At 37.8% G+C, this 19,642-nt stretch overlaps 3 protein-coding genes across 5 annotated transcripts in view; all 3 read right to left on the reverse strand.

Moving 5' to 3' along the window:
- LOC127794119 (probable cyclic nucleotide-gated ion channel 5) overlaps window positions 1-6,817 on the reverse strand; it is a 31,191-nt gene extending 24,374 nt beyond the window's left edge. For 2 of the 3 annotated variants that reach the window (XM_052325024.1, XM_052325023.1), the window contains exon 1: window positions 6,635-6,817. The gene's annotated coding sequence lies outside the window, so the exon portion shown is untranslated. The remainder of the gene's footprint in view (window positions 1-6,634) is intronic. The other variant, XM_052325022.1, reaches the window with a different exon arrangement.
- Window positions 6,818-10,801: 3,984 nt separating this feature from the next.
- Window positions 10,802-14,913, reverse strand: LOC127794120 (APO protein 2, chloroplastic). Its single transcript, XM_052325025.1, has 4 exons — window positions 14,764-14,913; window positions 14,367-14,503; window positions 12,193-12,542; window positions 10,802-11,757 (listed from the first exon to the last, which is right to left on the reverse strand). The coding sequence occupies exons 2-4, from the start codon at window positions 14,499-14,501 to the stop codon at window positions 10,926-10,928; spliced, it is 1,317 nt and encodes a 438-aa protein (XP_052180985.1). The 5' UTR covers window positions 14,502-14,503; window positions 14,764-14,913; the 3' UTR covers window positions 10,802-10,925.
- A 1,098-nt stretch (window positions 14,914-16,011) lies between these two features.
- LOC127794655 (early nodulin-like protein 3) lies at window positions 16,012-17,339 on the reverse strand. The gene is made up of 2 exons (XM_052325904.1): window positions 17,042-17,339; window positions 16,012-16,402 (listed from the first exon to the last, which is right to left on the reverse strand). The coding sequence occupies exons 1-2, from the start codon at window positions 17,337-17,339 to the stop codon at window positions 16,014-16,016; spliced, it is 687 nt and encodes a 228-aa protein (XP_052181864.1). The 3' UTR covers window positions 16,012-16,013.
- Between the last annotated feature and the right edge of the window lie 2,303 nt (window positions 17,340-19,642).

Genomic DNA, 19,642 nt, shown 5'->3' on the forward strand with positions numbered 1-19,642 from the left:
AAAGAGAAGAGCTCAGCAGGTGTCTTATAGAGCCAGACCTCTAACAACATAACAGCAAAGAGAATATGCTAACTAACATAACAGCAAAGGAAATACTGTTGTACAGTTAGCTAACCTCCTAACCACATAACCCCCCCAGCTAACAGTTAATACAAGTGGTTAACTTCCAGGTTACAGTTACTGATTTACCCCTAGGGTCATGACAATTCCCTCCCCTTCAAACAATTCTTGTCCTCAAGAATTTAGAGTAGTCCAGCCGCCCGGGGAAATTGCTTCAGCAGATCTGGTAGATACTCCCAGGTAGTGTGATCCAGATGGAGATGGGACCATTGCACCAAAACCTGAGTTAGGGGTAGTGATCCTTGGTATATCACCCGCTTCTCCACAATAGCACAAGGTTCAACCACCTTCTCCACTTCTTCCGTTATTGGTGGCAGATCTTGACTAGTAGAAGCAACAGGCTCTTTAGCCTTCCTAAGTAATGAAACATGAAAAACTGGGTGGGTGTTTACTCCTTCTAGAAGCTGCAACTTATAGGTCACTTTGCTTACCTTGGCCACAATGGGATATGGCCCGAAATATTTGGGACTGAGTTTAGAAGCTGGTATTGATGTACAAGGGTGTTGCAAGAATCGTCTAACCTTTAGGTAAACCTTATCCCCAACGTTGAATGACCTCTCACTCCTTTTGTCCGCTACTTGCTTCGTACGGTTTTGAGTTGTAGCCAATTCCCTCTTAAGCATTGTCAACATCTGCTGTCTTTGTTGTAAGTAGTGCCCAACTGCAGCCATAGTAGGTGAGGAATATGAAATAGCAGGCAAGAGTGAAGGCTTATACCCAAACATAGCCTCAAAAGGGCTCCTCTTAATAGCACTATGGTAACTGGAATTGTACCACCATTGTGCTATAGACAGCCACTTGTTCCAGCTCTTAGGGGTGGTAAAAACATGCACCTTAGGTATGCCTCAAGACACTGGTTGACCCGCTCGGTTTGGCCATCCATTTGTAGGTGATATGTAGTGGACATACACAATCCCACCCCTAACTTTCTGAATACTTGTTTCCAAAAGACACTTGTAAAAATTTTATCTCTATCCGAAACAATGGACTTAGGTACTCCATGGATTTTTACCACTTAATCTAGGAATATCCTAGCCACTTCTTGGGCTGTAAAAGGATGTGTTAGGCTGATAAAATGACCGAATTTAGTTAGTTGGTCAACCACCACCATTATGGCATCCTTTCCTTCCAACCTTTGTAAACCCTCCACAAAATCCATAGAAATCCCTTCCCATGCTAGCTCGGGAATTGCTAAGGGCTGTAGCAACCCTGGATAAGACACTTACTCTTGTTTACACCTCTAACAAATTACACAAGACAACACAAATTCCACAACTTCTTTCTTTTGTCCAGGCCAAAAAAATAGTTGTTTTACCTTATGATATGTAGCTCGTACTCCCGAATGACCTCCCAATGGGGAGCATTGAAATGCTTTTAAAATCCTTTCCTTTAGGGGTTTGTCATCCCCTACTACTAGTCTTCCTTTGAACCTCACCAATCCATTTGAAAGTGTTTTAACCCGAAGTCCCAGTAGGCTGCACAGTTAATTGTGTCACAAGTTCCTTAAGCCACCCTGTTTGTTCATAACTCGCCTCCAATTCCTTGACCCATTCTGGAACCACAGTTGTAATGGCTTGGCAGTCCCCTTTTTCTTCCCTCCTTGATAGAGCATAGGCTACAACATTCTCCTTCCCTCTTCGATATTGAATAGTGTCGTCCAATCCCACTAATTTGGATACACCCATCCACTGCAACTGCATATGCAGCCTCTGTTGAGATAAAAATTGGAGACTCTCATGGTCCATTTTGATTACAAAAGGACTCCCTTCCAAATAATGATGTCACTTATCCACTGCCCCCCAACACAACCAGCAACTCCTTGTCATACACACTTAATCCCAAGTGTTTTGGGGACAAAGCCTGACTGATAAACGCCATTGGCCTCCTTTCCTACATAAGGACAACCCCAATTCCACTATAACATGCATCTGTCTCCACTATAAAAGGCTAGGAGAAGTCTGGTAAGGCTAACACAGGGGCTTGAGTCATGGATTTCTTCAAGGGTAGGAAGGCTGTCTCAGCTCTAGGGTTCAGGCTGTCTCAGCTCTAGGGTTCCACTGAAAACCATATTTCTTGAGCAACTCCGTTAGGGGTTTACTAATCAATCTATAGTGCAAAATAAATTTCCGGTAATACCCGGTCAGCCCCAAGAATGCCCTTAATTCCTTCACTATCATAGGTCTAGACCATTCCACCATTGCTGCCACCTTTTTTGGATCAGTCCTCACACCTTCCCCAAAGATTATATGACCCAAATACTCTACCTCTTCCTCAGCAAAGGTATATTTAGAGAGCTTGACATACAATTGATGAGACTTAAGGACCTCAAAAGTAGTACGAAGGTGTAATAGGTCCAGTTTAAAATTGGGACTATAAATGAGGATGTCATAAAAAAAGATAAGAATGAACTTCCTCAAGTAGGGTTGGAAAATTTGGTTCATTAATGTTTCAAAAGTAGTCGGAGCATTGGTTAGTCCAACGGGCATAACAGTAAATTCATATAGCCCTTGGTGGGTTCTAAATGTTGTTTTAGGAATATCGGAGGGCTTCATGTGAATTTGATGATAACCGAACCTAAGATCCAGCTTAGAAAAGATTTTAGCACCAAACAATTCATCAAGTAAGTCCTCAATTAGGGGTATGGGAAATTTGTTTTTGATAGTGTCAGAGTTGAGTTGCTGGTAATCAATGCCAAATCTTCATGTTCCATCTTTTTTTTTTTTTACAAGGACTGGAGATGCATAAGGACTTTGGCTAGGTTGAATAATGGTTGTGCTTATCATGGATTGGACTTCCTTTTCAATCTTTGTTTTTTGAATTGGAGAGTATCTATAAGCTCTTATGTTAACAAGAGCTGAATTTGGCTTAAAGCGTATAGAATGATCTAGGGGTCGTTGGGGTGGCAAAGAATTTGGCTCCTCAAACAGGTCCTTAAACTCAATCAATAGTAAGCGCAAGTCATCTAAGAATTGTACCTTATTAGAGAACTGGGAATCAATAGAATTAGCTGTAGGCCGATGCACCTCCTCAGAGATGCCTTCTTCTTCCACTCCCACAGCTTGTATGGAATATAATTGTGCTATTTGCCCGCCTTTTTTCAGCATCATCTTCTGTAGCTTCTTTCCCTCTATCATCTTACATTCCCCTTGCTCAAGACTGCCCATCAAAGTCAACTTCTTGCCCTCAATCTCCACCGTGACTTCTAACTTGTTAAAGTTAAAAGTCAAAGGACTCGTAGTCCTCATCCAATCTACCCTAGGACAACGTCACAGCCACTCAATTCAAGAATCCTCAAATCTTCCATAAACTCCTGCTCTTGCATTACCCATTCAAATCCCATACATTTGTAATGGTTGTACATCTTACTCCTATAATAGGAGAGTAGTTGCTGTCAATGAGCACTTAAGACTTGTCATCATGGCCTCATTGAGGAAACTGTGGGTACTCCCACTATCAATCAGCACCATTAGTCTCTGTTTATGCACATGGCCCTTCACCTTAATGATTTGACCCATGGGACTTCCTTTTAAAGCGTGGAAGGATATTTCCCCTCCTTCCTCCCCTTGAACATCCTTTTGAATGCCATCTTCTTCTACAGCTTCTTCTTCCTCTTCCTTTTTCCCATTTGATCCCTCCATATTCATCAACTATCTCTTACATTGGTGCTTGGGATTGTATTTGTCCCCACATTTGTAACATAGCCCTAATTGTCTCCTTTGCTCCATTAGGTTGTTCTTAGTACCATTGTTATTGTATGGTACTTCAGTTGATGCCTGGTTAAGCCTTGTAAGCATGGGCCTAGAGTTCCCTCCTGCTTGTTGTCATGCCATAAAGCCCAGCCTATAGGGGATTTTATGCTTCTTGAAAATGGCCTCCAACGTTGATTCCTATAACTGTGCCTTTTCAGCCGCTTGCCTCACTAATGTGGAATCATCATCTTCACCATTGATCTCGGTTCCTCCCTCAATCCACTAATAAAGCTAGATACCAAGTATTGTTCCGTTAATCTCGGTTGCATAGTACACACAATGGATCTTTAACTCCTCAAACTTCACTTGATACTCCACCACTGATCCTTCTTTTTTTTAATTTGCTAAACTCCTCAATTACATCAGTCATACTTCTTTCTCCAAATCGTTCACAAAACCCTTCTGCGAATTCTACTCGACTCCCAGTGTTTCCCTCATCTTGGATCCAACCTTGATACCAAGAATCAGCCTTATCATTCAAGTAGGTTGTAGTCAAGTTAATCTTCTACTCCTCAATCACCCTATAGAATTGGAAGAACCTTTCCCATCTCTGAATCCACCATCTTGGTTTCATTCCATCAAACATCAGAATTTTCAATCTTGGCATGGGTGGGTGATTATTAGTATAGGGTTGAAAGTTCCTAACCTGTACCTCTTGCTCCTTGTTGGTTGGTCCTCTATTCCAAAGGAGTTCTTGGAAGACTACCCTGGTGTGGCAAAATTGGATCGATTGTTTGTTGTGGAGGGAAATCTAAAGACAACCGAAATTGGGGCAATGAGGGCAACATGCCGAGCACACTGTTAAGTCTCTACTCGTATTGCTCCATGGTCTCCTTATACCACTCCAAGGTCTCTCGATTCTTTTCTGATTCCCCCCATATTGTTTCCCCTACAACTGCCATATCTTCCCTACTTTGGATCATCGCTTCTTGAGTTTGTGACATTCCAAACTCCAAAGCTTCCATCCTGACCTCCAATTGCTTCATCTTGGTGCCCTCCGCCATTCACCTCAATAATCGCAACTCCCCTAGTGATCGGTCAAACGTACTTCCTTGGACAAACCGAAATTGCTATCACAAGCAATTTCCGATCTCTGGCCTCACCGTGATGGTGCCGCCAATTACTTCCCACAGCCGAAGCATCCAGCTCTGATACCACAATTGTCAAGCCCCTAAATTGGGGTTGGACAATTCCGGTCATTCGATGATCAAATAGAACAGAATGCAAGAAAGAAAGAAATAGAGAAAGATAAGAGAGATAATTGAAAGAGAAAAATTTGGTATTATTCTCGATGATACCTCCTTTCCATATCGGCAGGTCACTTATAGAGCCTGACCTCTAACAACATAACAGCAAAGAGAATATGCTAACTAACATAACAGCAAAGGAAATAGGCTGTTGTACAGTTAGCTAACCTCCTAACCACTTAACCCACCAGCTAACAGTTAATACAAGTGGTTAACTTCCAGGTAACAGTTACTGATTTACCCCTAGGGTCGTGACACATAGGAAACAAAGGGCACCCTTTTCATGTCAACGTAGTGGTTTGCTTGCCATCTCAAGCTTCCTATTTCTCAAATTCCTTGATACTAATCAGAACTTTCTGAGTAGCAGGTGCAATATGTGCAGTATAATCCAATTTAATCCATTAATATACTCCTACTAGTGCCACATAACTCAAAATAATACATGAAATCAACATGAACTCCTCACTGTACCTTGTAGTATTTACCCTGAAATCAACATCCATGGGAACTTCTCTAGAACCTATCGAGTTATATACCAACAGACTCATTCCAACATAAGGTCCAAATCCATGGTCCGTTTCTCAAAATTCCATCATTTCCTAATTTTTATATTTAATGCTCAATTTCCACATTTTCCTTAAAATTTTAATTAAATCAATTAGTAATGCATGTTCATACATTCAATATTGGCAATATGGGAACCAAGCAACGTGCCACAGTAGAATAAAAAGTGAATACAACAATAACATACCAAGCCTTAACCCCACTAGGTAGAATTTGCTACATGGATTCTAACACCCCCCCCCCCCCCCCCCCCCCCAACTATCTCTATCTGTGAATGTAAGACCATTTGATAGAATAAAATGTGCATAACCTATTCAAACTGATCTCTAAAATTTTCAAAAAGAGCAATTTATCCTAAAATCCAGGTCATAGAAGGAAGAAGTAAAAACCATCCAAGATTTTCATTTTGCGGAACTTGAAGATGACGGCTAGTCTGCATTTTGTCCCCCGCCTTCACAACTTCTCTTGACAGTTATCGACACAATTTTCAGTAGGAATGTCACGCCAACAACGCCCATGGGATTTCACCACCAGAAACGAAGGAAGTTGTCCAGGTACCCAGCATAACCCTTTCCTCAATTGCGAGACCCCAACACTCGGCCACAATAACAAGAAAGCCTAATTACATCCGTTGACCCCTCCCCAACCACCAAAAAATACCCAAATTCAGCCGCGTTTTCACAATCCACGCAAACCTAAATCGGACTTCTCCTCCCAGTCCAACAAACCACGCGCGAATGATCCAATAACCATCAATCCACAAGAAACTAAACAGTAAGACCAACCATTACAAGCAAAAGCGGCTTCCAAAACCCATATCGAATAACCGAAACATTTCCGCACAATCACAGAAACTAAACTAGTCACACAACAAACTCATCTGCAAAAACAGGCATGTATAGATGGAAAGATCATATTGGAGCACAAAAGAGAAGATCGGAGAGGGCAACTTACAGAGAACGCGTTCAGATTGGCACGGGAATTGGAAGTCGGGGAGAGAGACAAAGAGGCGTGCTTAGGCACTAATGGGGCCTCGTTCAGACGGTGGGATTGGGTACGACAATTGGGGGCGAGTAACGCAAGTTCTTGGAAGTCAGAGAGAGAGAGAGAGAGAGAGAGAAGAGGTAAACAAAAATGGCGTGGAAAAGATAATATCATCGTCCACTGTGCAGTTAAATGAAGTCAAACGTAATAACTCTCGACAAGGACTGCGTCGTCTTGCTTTTCTCATTGTCTGGAGGAAATTAAAGATTAATTAAAAAATAAAAGTACTTTAGTTTAGTATAAATTAATAATTAATATTAATTCCTTTAGCCTAGTTTTTATCGATGAAAATTGAAAAGAATCCTCTCCCACTCCCGCCCTCTAATTCCATCTCACTCCACATTACTTTATTATAATATATATTTATTTATGTAATAAAGAGTATTGGATTGTATTGAAATTACAAGAGTTAAATTCCTATATCATTTCAAATTTCATCTCCATTTATATAAAATAAGGATATCTAACTTCTTATTTCATTTGATTATAGATGATTAGTTGTCATTGTTATTATTTACCATTAATCACCACATAAAAAAAAAACGTTAACTGAAACTAAATAGAAAATTAGGTGTTCTTGATTAAAAAAAAATTAAAAGGTGACTTTATATTTGAAAATATAGGGTAAAATTTGGATTTTTGGTAATTTATTATCAATTTTATTTTATATAAATATTTATAAAAACATATTTTTCCCTTTTTATACTTTTTCATCCACTATGCTTTTATTTTTAAGAATAAATTATCAAAAAAATTCTTGAACTTTGACCTAAAGCTGGTAAATAGGCAAGCAGGCCCCACCCAACTCGCCTCCTAACCCACTCATTTCGTGGGTCGGGCCAAATTTGGCCCTTGAAGGAGACAAACTGGGGCAAGCAATGGGAAATGAGGGCCTACATGACCCTATGACCCTTAATAAATGGGCCAAGGTGGGTCAAGGTGGACCATTTTGGTCACCACCCTTATTTTTTGTAGGCTGGGCCAAATAGGTCGGATCGCGAGTCACAAAATATTGGCTCGGCATTGCCCATTTGCTATAGTATTAGATCGAGCTGGGAGGCTAGCTAATTAGGGGGGCCATGGCCGCCCGACCCATTTCACCTATAATATCAATTATATAACAAATTTTAAAAATTATCAAAAATATTTATTTTTTTTATAACCAAAGTATCAAAATTTGCGCCTTATTATTCTTGAGGGAATAGGAGGTGGGCCTCACCCCATCTCACTCTTGGACAAATTATGGTTGAATCTCTATATAATATTCTTAGAAGATTTTGAACTTGAGATCTCAAACATACCCACCATCTGCTCTTGCCACTAAAACCATCAATAGAGTGTCAAAAATTTTCAATTTTATTACGCTGTAAAATAAAATTAATGGCGTCAATGTTTAATCAACCAATATTTCATTTCACTTGAGATTGAGTGAACAACTTTAAATTAAATTTTTTACCTTTTTTGTATGTTCTTAATTATTAAAATTATTTTTCTTGTGTATTTAAACTTCATGCATTCTACTTTTATACACACACACATAAGATACTAAATATTAAAAGTTAATTGATTAAGTAAATAGTTTTAACATTTTATAACTCTAAATAAGTTAAAAAAAATTGCTAATCCACGTTGTTTGTACTAGAAAAAAATTATATTTTTATGAAATTTTATATAAAACATATTTTATATGAATAATATAAATATATATAAGAATTTTGCATAAAATTTTATTTATTTAACATTATTATGCACGCGACCATATTTTATATCAACACCATACATATGCATATGTATTCTATGAAACTAAAACATATGGAACCTAAATATATAAAAATAATAATAATTTTAATAAGTGAAAACATGTAAAAGAAAAAATAATAAGTAAAAAAGCAAATCTAGAGTTAGTCGATTAACTAAACACTAAATATTGTTAGTTTTATTCAACAGTGTTATAAAATCGATACATATTTGGAAGTTTATGTATATTTGTGATAATTTTAAAATTTATTATATAATTGATACCCGATTCAAAGTTAAAAGATATTTTTGTTAATTTGTCCCATTTTTAAGATATAATTATAATAATTTATTGGTCCATGAAAACGAAAGTAGAAAACTATTCAGTGTTAGGACAATAAATATAAACGTTGACATCTGATATCACATTAACAATTTATTGTGAAGGTGTTAGTGATGTGTCTGAACCATTAAACTATCAATAATACTATAACTAATAATGAAAGACTCCATTATTGCTTGAGATGGTGTTTTATTTGGAAAATGACACTGACAATTCACAATTATAATACATATTATTAAATTATTATACAAATATATCAAAAATCTTTTAATGCATAGAAATGTCGAAATGATGTGATTTTAGCATTTTCAAAATGTTTTATATCTTGAAACACTAAGAAATATATATAAAAAAAAATTGGCACATTTTTGTAATTTTAAAAATATTTCAAAATTATTTTATAATATTAAAAATACATTTTTGTTTCATGACTACATTAAAGATGGAAACAATTTCATTTCTACTATATCAGTGACAACGTTAAATTAAGAAAAAATAAACTTATATTTATATTTGATTGAGTTTATTATAAAATTTACGTTTTTGTTTGATTAAATAATTATTTTTATAATTTTTAATATTTAAAAACGATCCCTATATTTTATATATCTACACATTTTTGTGTATATTTAAAAAAAATGTCATTTTTTTTTTGTTTTGTTTCGTAACATATTCATTTCCGGTTTCCATTTTTGTGAAACGTAATCAAAAACCATACTTTATTACCCTATTGTATTATAAATAAATTTAATACTTTATTTATTTAGTATAATACTAACAACTATATCCATGCATAACATGATATTGCAGCAAAATTTTCTTGGAACAAAGGAATGAGATGTATGAACATGGGCATCTCTCTATTTAGAAGGGTGAGTGTCGCTAGGGTTAGCAGTTCCGGTCGTAACCCTAGCCACCTCGATGGCGGTGGCTTCGGGCTTTTTCTTAGAGTAGAGGGTAAAGTAGGCGATGGTGGCTACAAATGCGAAGCCTCCGATGGCCATCTTAGCGGGGTGAATCGGCAACTTGCCACGTTGGCCGAGCACCTCCGTGGTGTTCTGCCCCGGCGACGGCAACTTCGCTTGCATTCCGGCTGCCTTCCCGTTGCTCGGACTTGCCATCTTTGTTGGTTTCAAGTTCTGGAATCTTCTTCTGCTTCTTCTTCTTATAACAATATCCCGGTTTTTTGTGCATTAATTGATGCATGTATTTTAAATATATAGGAGGGGAAGGCAATTGAGAAATTGACAAATGGGGCATTGGTGGACTGGAAAGAAGGGTGCTGTGACACTTGCCTGCAATTGAAATTGGTTTGTTATCCCAATCACATGGGTGGCTTGGAAAGATTTGACCATTTCTTGAAAAAAGTAACAGATCACCACTCTCGTAGGGCACATGTGAACGCTTGGAGTTTTGCCATTTTGAGGTGGTGACTTGTGTCACAAAATTAGGCTGCGTCATGCCTTTTTATTATTTAAATAATCAAACTTAATCATGCTTTTTTATTATTTAAATAATCAAAATTATTAAGTTGCAACCACAATGATCATGAATTAAGAAAAAAAGAGTACAAGAGTTAACGATAATGTAACTTTTAAATGAAAAACATTATAAATATCTTACGACATAGTTTCTAAACACCAATATATATATATATATATAAACTCTCCAATTATCGCGATTCCAATTAACAAATTATTAGTAATTGTAGCACATTTGACAAGTATATATAATCATAATAATCTAATTATATTGTCTTTTAAAATATTGTAAAGTATAGGTAATCAAAACCTACATATGTTTAGATGCATCAACAGGGTAATTTCATTCGGTCTTTTCCATTCTTAAGCAAAATAAGTTTTTCAGCATATATGAATTTGGTTATCCTAAAATCTTAATCTCATCAAATTTGAGGAGTTGGCTAGTAAAAGCTATGGTACTTCGGAGTAGACTACCTTGCCCAACTTCGGGACCCAAGTGCGTAACAACACAAGACATGCCAGTGACTGACTATGTTGAAATCAATATGCAAACAGCATTGACATCTGAGCAATGTTGCAACGGGGCTCAAAGCCAGTAATTCCTCTACAATCTTAATCAAAACAAAGAAACAAGAAACCTCTAGACCACCATTTCAGCTTCTTTTACACTGGTAGGAATCCCCACGTCCAACCTCATGGTTGGCTTGTATTGCTCCGGCACAGCCGCCCCGGCCTGCACACAGATCTCCACCACCGCCGGAGCTTGACCATAAAAGTTCCTCAAGTCCCTCTGCAACAACGGCTTACTAGGATCGGGTACATGCCACACGTATCTCGGGGGTATCAGGTCGTCAAGCACGGCTGCTTGCCACCCGTGTTGCCCGTTCCTTTGCTGGTGCTTATGTGCTCCGCAGTTCTGTGCTTTGTGTCCACTTTGGCCTATATGCACCTCCGGGCAATAACCACAAACCCTCACCGGGTACATCTTCATTAGCCTGTTGGCCCCTCGCCTCATTTCCTCCCATGCTTCCAGTGTTTCCTCAGCAAGCAAAGCCGTTTCTTCTGCATTTGATGGAGGCACCATTTCATCAGCGGGTAGTTCAGTTAACAATGGCGTTGGAGGCATCTCTGGTTCAGGGTCTGGTAGTTCACTTTCATCTGCATCGATAAATTCATTTTTTCCAATACGAATTACTGGTTTTCTCCTCCTCTTTGTGGGGAATTCAGGTAAATCAACCCCAGCCTGGATGCAGAGCTCAATCACAGCTGGAATTCTAGGAATTGAAAACCTCTCCTCATGAGGTATACGCTTCCCAAGCCGGTCAAAGAGATGGTAGGCCTCAATTGGCACCAATATGTCTTCGACAACTGCATTTGACCAATCATGGACTCCCTTGCGGAATGAAGCTCCTTGACCTCTGCAAGACTTGAATGGATGCCCAACAGGTCCCACATGGATTTCATTACACCACCTGCAAAAGTATAGCAGAAATTGTCAATGGAACAGTAATACGATCTGTAAAGCAGTAAAAAAAATTGAGAAAATGCTTAAAAGGATTGCTAGAGTAAAGACTCCTAACAGTCTTTAGAATCAAACCAATGACCTCTTTCAGCCACCGATAGGGAAAAAAATAAGGGAGAAGATTAAGCTGATATAAGAGTGCTGCAAGATGCAAGCACAACTTAGGTGGAATACATTTTGAGTATTTCACTGTGGACACAGATGATCTAAATGTGATTTTTGTACCAGCTAGACATTGCAATTTCAAGATAAGACCAAATATATATCAGATATCAGAAGGCATTGAAAAGAGAAAATTCAGCCTATCAGAGAGAGAGAGAGAGAGAGAAAGTACTCAAACAAAATCACTTGATGCCTTAACTGGAGAATGGAGAATGAAAATTACTTGCAAGCATGTACAGGCACCACTTTTAGAAGCTTTTGTAGATTGTTTATCAGTGTCACCCTCGCATTAAACACATTGTATGCCTCAGGAATTAGCCTTTTAACCACCAAGCCTCTTTTTGGGGGAGGTATTGGTCTTTTAGGCTGGTCTTTTCTGTTTTTAAGCCTCTCTCTGGCTGCTCGCCTCAGTTCTACTATGGGTATTGGGAAAGGCTTCTTCTCTTTCTTTGAGTAATACCGAGGAAAATCAGCATTTTGGGGATGGTTGCATCTGATGACCAAACTATCTTGAGACAAATTCTCTGATGGTATCCTCGCCTTGGGGTGAAGTTTGAGTTCACTGACACCATACTGCAAAATAAGAAAATAATAATTGAAGTTTAAACGATGAGATTTCAGACGTTGTGTCATCTTAGAAACAGAGGGCTTTAACTGATAAAATTCATAATGCCTGCAGTTTTCAAAGGAATAGAGGTGCTAACACATCTCAAATTAATATTAGCTAAAAAGGCAATAAATATCACTATAAGTGCTTAATATTGGCTTCAAAAAGCAATCTAAGGTCTATAGCCACGAGTAAGAGCCGCCACTCCTGTAACAAGTCTACCAGAGCCAGTCAAATGATTTCAGAGAGCAATGGCTGTGCACTAATTCACAAGTGCATGCAAGAGCAGGGTCGAGCCGTTGATGGTGATTTATAAAGAAGATTCCCAAGCTTCGTAATTTTTCATTTCTGAAGAACCAGTCAAATGACTTGAAAGTGTGATAATTTCTTATTTTCTTTCTCCTATCTTCAGATGCTATAACAGTCAGATTTCTAGAATAACTGACTGCACGAACCATGAGAGACTAATTTTTTATTTTTTAATTCTTTTTTATATTTAAATTATGAGCAACTAATTAACAATTCCAGCAATTCATTATAATAATACAAAAGTATTTGTAATGTACAAAATAGAGAAACTTGTTCATGTTTTCATGCCTAGATATATTAGAGCATATACTTGTTTTTACCTCATGTCCTTATCGTGTTATATCCTTCTCACTTGTCTGTTTTTCAGTTTCCCTCATTTATTAAGAGCTACTGCTGCTGCAAATATGCTTTGTTCAGTAAAGGGCCAATATCCACCAGATGATCTGCATTTCCTGAATGACAAGCTACCAAAAGCAATATATCCTTCTCTTTTCTTTTCTTTTTGGCAGGTTTTGATTGTGGATTAGGCATATCGTAAAGGCTTCTTCTCAAATTAACGTACATATTTCTTTTCCTTATCTAATTACAAGCCACTAATTACTTCAGAAGATTGTCTTTCTTCTAATTTTTCCTTGCCAATACTAAAATTGTCCTGGTGGACTTCTAAGACTGGTGACTTTGTTACATAAGGCTGTGATGGATCTAGTTAGTGGTCCGGTGGAGGAAGATGAATAATGGCCTGGTGGAGGGAGATGAATAATATGCAAGAGGAGTGTTGTTTTGCCACCCCCTCCTCCCTCCCCCCCCTCCCCCCCCCCCCCCCCCCAAATCAAAAAAAAAAATCTTTTTTTGAGGACCAGTTTTGATAGCTGAAAAGAAGGTTAGGAGGAACAAAGGTAGCAAAACAGAGAGCATAGATAAGTGTTTGTAGGAAACATGCTTGACTCACTTCTTGCATTATTTGTAAAACAATTTTAACAGAAAAATAACCCACCCCTCTAGAATTTAGCAACTACTTGCTATAAACTCTCCTACAAAATCTAAAATAATCTATCTAACAAAATCTTCCAAGGGACCAATTGAGCATATACTTATAATTTTTTCAATATCATTTCTCTTCACCAAGTTATCCTAGTCTCACCGTGAAATATTCATTTCCTTGGCTTTACACTGTTTCTATAGTTTCTCTCTAGATTACAGAAAGCTACTCGAATGCTCCAAGTTTGTAGCACATCAAACACCAGACTACAAAAGGAAAAACTGATAACTCTCTCTCTATTTTGGTTTGGCAAGAGGTACCAAAGTGCACACAGTAAGTTGATTTCTTTTGAACTACGCTCGAAACTTTTGCATAGTAAACTGTAAGAGTTGTCCTACATATTAAGTACAAAGGATTAGGGACCTAATATATACACAAAGCTTAAAAATAAATCACTGAATTTCTCTGGAAAATCGAGCATCATTTAGAAAATTCCAGGTACCTTCAGAGAATCAAGTGAAGTGAAACCTGCAAATCTGTTCAACTTCAGAGATTCGACTTTGGGAGTTAAAGTCCTCCTTTTCCCATGCGGCAAAACCATGGCAGCAAACTGTGCATTCAAGGAAGCACAATCCATTCCTAGAAGCATAAATCAATTGCTACATCACCATAATTCGTACCACAAATTCAAAACAAAAACATTATACGGAAATATCATGAAATTAGATTTCACATAAACGAACCGTCTAGTTTAGTTCCTAATTTACAATTCCCCGGAAGCATATTAAATCTATAGTGAGTTGTGCACGAAATTGGAAACACGCATTTGTATTTGATTTGAAAACAAAACCAGCGAGCGAGAAGAAAGCGAAGGACGCATCGAGAAAGAGACAACTTACTGTTAGGAATGGAGGGGAAACTTCACATTTGACTATTGTCTCCTCTGTGAAATTCAAACATTTCTTCAATCGCTTCCACCCATAATCAAATCCGCAAAGCACGAGAGAGAGAGAGAGAGAGAGAGAGAGAGAGAGATTTTTAAGCACTCGTTGCGAGTCTATCCGACTCGGTTGTAGCCATTCATTGCGAGTCTGACTCGCAGCTGTGTTTCGGATGAGATCTCCATCGTTGACTGCCTTTCTACGATTCTACCCCTGTAGTTTCAGGATCTGCGTATTAATCCTTATACTTCAAAATATACCACATAAACCCCGAACTCCAAAAAGTCTACTTTTCTTCTATGTTGCACGCAAATACCTCGCGTTTTTTCGTTTCGGAAACATTTTCGAAATGTTTCCTATTCTCGTTTCGGACCCTATTTATACCTATTTTTTTAGAAGAATGTTCGTTTTCACGTTTCCGTTTCCTATCGAAAACGTTTTCTGTTTCCGTGCAACATAGCTCTTCTTTTGGATTGTCTATCGTTTATTGCTCTTTTGATACGTTCGCTATCCAAATTAAATTAAATAGTGATGTGATTAAGTATAAATAAAATATTAATGTGAATAATAATCCTATCCCACGCTTAATAACTTTTAAAGAGATATAAACTTAAATTACTCTTATCCAATATTAGGCATAATAATAAATTTTAGATGAGTTACAATTAGACATTAATTATAAAATAATTATTTTATTTTAATGTTTAACTAATAGAATAAAAAGGCGAAGGACAATTTTGTCCCTTTAGTCCAGAATTTTAATCCATTGGAATGGGATAAAATGGGATTAAAATTAAACTCAAGGTACTTACTATTAATTTATTCCCCTTATTTTTAAGATAATTCCGAGTCCATTTTATCTTCTTCTTTTTTTAAGATTTCAAACATTCATATACTCAATTAAATGATATAACCATGCTCTTTTAAGTAAGATTAATATTGAGCTTCAAGACAAAAAAGTCTTATGAGCTGAATTAGTGTTTAATTATTACTATAAAATTATATTTTAAATCGACTAAAATGTGATTATGCTTTTAAATAATAAAAAATCAAATAAGTTATATGCAACTAAGTTTAAAATAAGATTTGGGATTACAACCCTTATGTAGTCCAAATACATAATAATAATAATAATAATAATAATAATAATAACTATTATTTTTTATTATTCATGAAACCGTCACAAACTGAAAACCGCCGCTTCTCTCTCAGACCAAGGCGGCCAGCCCAACCAAGCATCCCAAAACCATCGCCACAGTCAGAGCTCCAACCTCCAAACAGCCGCCGCCGCCGCCCGGAGCAGTCGACGGAGCAAGCACGTTAAGCCGAGAAGGCGCAGGCGCCCGCATCGGCGCTGCAGCAGGAGGAAGCCCCCGGATGGAGCCATGTTTGAGCGATAACACTCTCACCGCCAGCTTCTGGCCCTTCTCGCAGTGGCCGGCTGCCCCGCTGATGAGGTAAAACGGGCCCGGCCGGTCCAGTTGGATCTCGGTGTCGCCGTCGTCGTACTGTTTGATTGGATTCGTTGTGTTGCAGTTATTGTAGTTCTCCTCCGTCACTTGCAGCACCGAATCGGCTTTCTCTTTGTACTTCAACACTGTAATATATGAATCCCAGAAAACGAAGGAAAATTTATGGTTATGGTTAGAGATAGAAAAATAGAAAATATTTTTCACAACTGCTTAGTTGTAGTAATAATTCTATTTTTTTTTGCAAATTGGTCTGCAGAAAATGAAAGAAATTAATAGAAAATTTGTTAAAATAAAAAAAAAAACTGATTTTTTTTATTACTTTGGACATGTGGAAAAAACTATTGCTTCTTTTTTTTTTTTTTTTTTCAAATCATCTCTTTTCCTAACACAATTAGCACAAAAGAAGAATTGGGGATCCAGAACCGAAAAATAAAGAACAAAAAAGTAAGGAAAATCACACAAGTTCGAATTAAGCAGAAGAAAGAAGTGGATGATCAGAGAGCTAATCCTGCACGAAAGTAGGTGAGAAAGAAAGAAAACCCACATAGAAATAGAAAATTCCTCTCGGATAAGTTGGGAAGAGGGTAAAAATGGAAGTGAATTGAAACGTAATTAATGTTTAGCAGAACACGGAATGAAGCATAAACGAACAAAATGAAGAAATTTAACCGTACAAGGAAATCCATGGCAGGAAAACAGTAAACAAGAAGAGAAAATCAAAGCGCAAATGTAAAACCAGAAGAAGAAAGAAAAAACATATATACCGAGGGTATCGCCGACGACGAACTGCATTTTCCCGGACCATCTGTTGAAATCCTCGGGAAAGTGGGGGATTTTCCAGGAACTTTCTCGGCCGCCAACCAGGAACTCTCTAGCATCAGAAGGAACGAAGGGCACCACGAACAGCAGGATCAAACACGGAAGAAGAGGTCTGAAGACCGCCATTGGAGGCTCTCGGAGCTCCCTGAATCGATCACACAGGAAGAAGCGGAGAAGAGTGAGTAAAAATGAAAGCAATGGGCGCTTTTTGGTGGGTTCCAGCGAAGGATTTTGGATGGACATGGGGAATGAGGTCGGACGTTGGGTTGGAGTGCTCCAAGCCATGCATGGCGGTTAAGTGTTTTAATGTTTTATACCCAATTTGGTATTTTGGCAAAGGTTCGTGACAGGGGTTAGTAACTTGGGAGCCGAGTAGAATAGACTTGCCGACGGGGTAAAAAGACATTTTTGGCCTTACAAAAAAAATTCTAATGAAGCTCTTGGTTAGGTTTGGGAACTCAGACTCGGATGTTGGTTTGGAGTAGTGTCCAATGTGGCCAAGTGCATGTGTTTGGTGATAGATTAGCCAATTCGATAACAGTGGAGTGCTCTATAGGGTAAAAAGATATTTTTGTCTCAAACATAAACATTTTTTGTCCCTACATATAAACTCTTGGGAGCTCAATGGAGTGCTCTATAGAGTGCTCTTGCTCAAACACATTCGAACTTGAGAATTTTGTAATTTATCTGATGCATTAATGTCGACATGACAATAATTCATAAATTTAAATCTTAGTATAACTGTGTATATATTTTATAAGATCATCAATTATGTCCTATATATGTTATGTCTACGATTTTTACTATAAAAGAAAAAAAAAAAACAAGAACAAAAAAAAAATATAGGCAACTGCCAACGTTGCCAAGCCAAAGTAACAAGGGAAATTGAGAAACAGCCATCAAGAGCAAGAATCAAGATACAGTGGCACATGCTACAACACTGGCAGCTTCTCAGCTCTGCAATTAGAATCCTCTTCTTCATGGTCTTCACCAAGGGGCAAGAGCACTGCCATTCAAGGGCAGGCGACCCCATGAAAAGAGTACCTCCACTGTACCCTAACTGCCGCCATCAGAATGAATCCGGCGCAAGCAACCATGATGAGCGCCGCCGCCGCCCAGCCACCGGACGACGGCCTCCAGGCTCCAGGAGGAGGACATGTAACAGCCAGCACAACCACCCATTTGTGAACTGCATGCCTTGAGCCTCCGGGGTAAACCCATGAAAAGAATAAATTAACTGGATGAGATGAACCTTTACCAGTTATGACTGGGTTTAGAGATTTAGATCAAGAACTCATTTGGGTTACATCTCCATTCTAAACTTTATAAATTATAGTAGAACTTATTTTAACAAATTTTGGAAAAAAATAAAATCAACCACGTATTTACACATAACAAATGGACTTTGATCAAAAACAAGTTTAAAAATAAAGGAACTTTTAGAAAACATGAGGTTTATATTAGTCAAGTGGGACAATGGAGTCATGTTGGAAGCAAGAGGAAAAGGAACTGTTGGAGTTCAAACAAAGAAAGACAAAAAATTGATTCGTGATGTCTTATATGTCCCAAACTTAGATCAAAGTTTTCTTAGGCTTGGGCAATTTCTTGAGTATCATTATACACTTAATTTTGATTATTCTCATTGCTGTATTTATGACAAAAAGGATAGTAGACAACTTGTTGCAAAATTCCAAATGTTGAGGAATTAGAGTTTTCCAATTTCCTTCAACCACACTGGAAATCATGCTTTGAAAGCACATGTAAATGGATATTCATGGCTATAGCATAAAAGGCTTAGTCACTTGAACGTTTGCAGTCTCAAACTACTTCAACAAAAGGGGATGGCTTATGGATTGCCAGGAATTGAAGAGAAAATGAAATTTGGGAAGGATGTGCACTTGGAAAACAACACTAACAACCATTTCTAAAAGAAGTTGCATGGAGAACAAGGAGATCTTAGAGTTTCTTCATACTAATGTTTGTGGACCTATGTGTACAGTTTCTCTCATGGAGGTAACAAGTATTTTATCCTTTTCATTAACGATTTTACAAGAATAACTTGAGAGTTTATTTCATGAAAGAAAGATTACAAGTGTTTTTAGTTTTTAAGAAGTTCAAAAGTCTGGTTGAAAAACAAACTGATCATTATATAAAAATCTTAAGAGGTGAAGCAAGAAGTATACTTCAAATACATTTATAAGGAATTTTGTGAAGAGAAAGGCATGGAAAGGCAACTGTTGGTTATATACCACAACAAAATGGAGTATCCGACGGGAAATTCAAATGCTGATGGAGATGGCAAAGTCTATGCTACATGACACAGATTTACCCAAAGATTTTTGGGCTGAAGCTGTTTACATAACTGTGTATTTGATCAATAAAAATCCCACAAAGGCCGTTAATTAGAATCAAACTCCAATTGAAACATGGAGTGGAAGAAAGCTATCGGTGAAGCATTTGAAAGTCTTTGGAAGCGTTTACTACTCTCAAATTCCAAAATAGAAGAGATACAAACTTGATGAAGTAAGTGAAAAGTGTACTTTTGT

The sequence above is a fragment of the Diospyros lotus genome, chromosome 2 (genome assembly GCF_014633365.1).
Source record: "Diospyros lotus cultivar Yz01 chromosome 2, ASM1463336v1, whole genome shotgun sequence".
NCBI lineage: Eukaryota > Viridiplantae > Streptophyta > Magnoliopsida > Ericales > Ebenaceae > Diospyros > Diospyros lotus.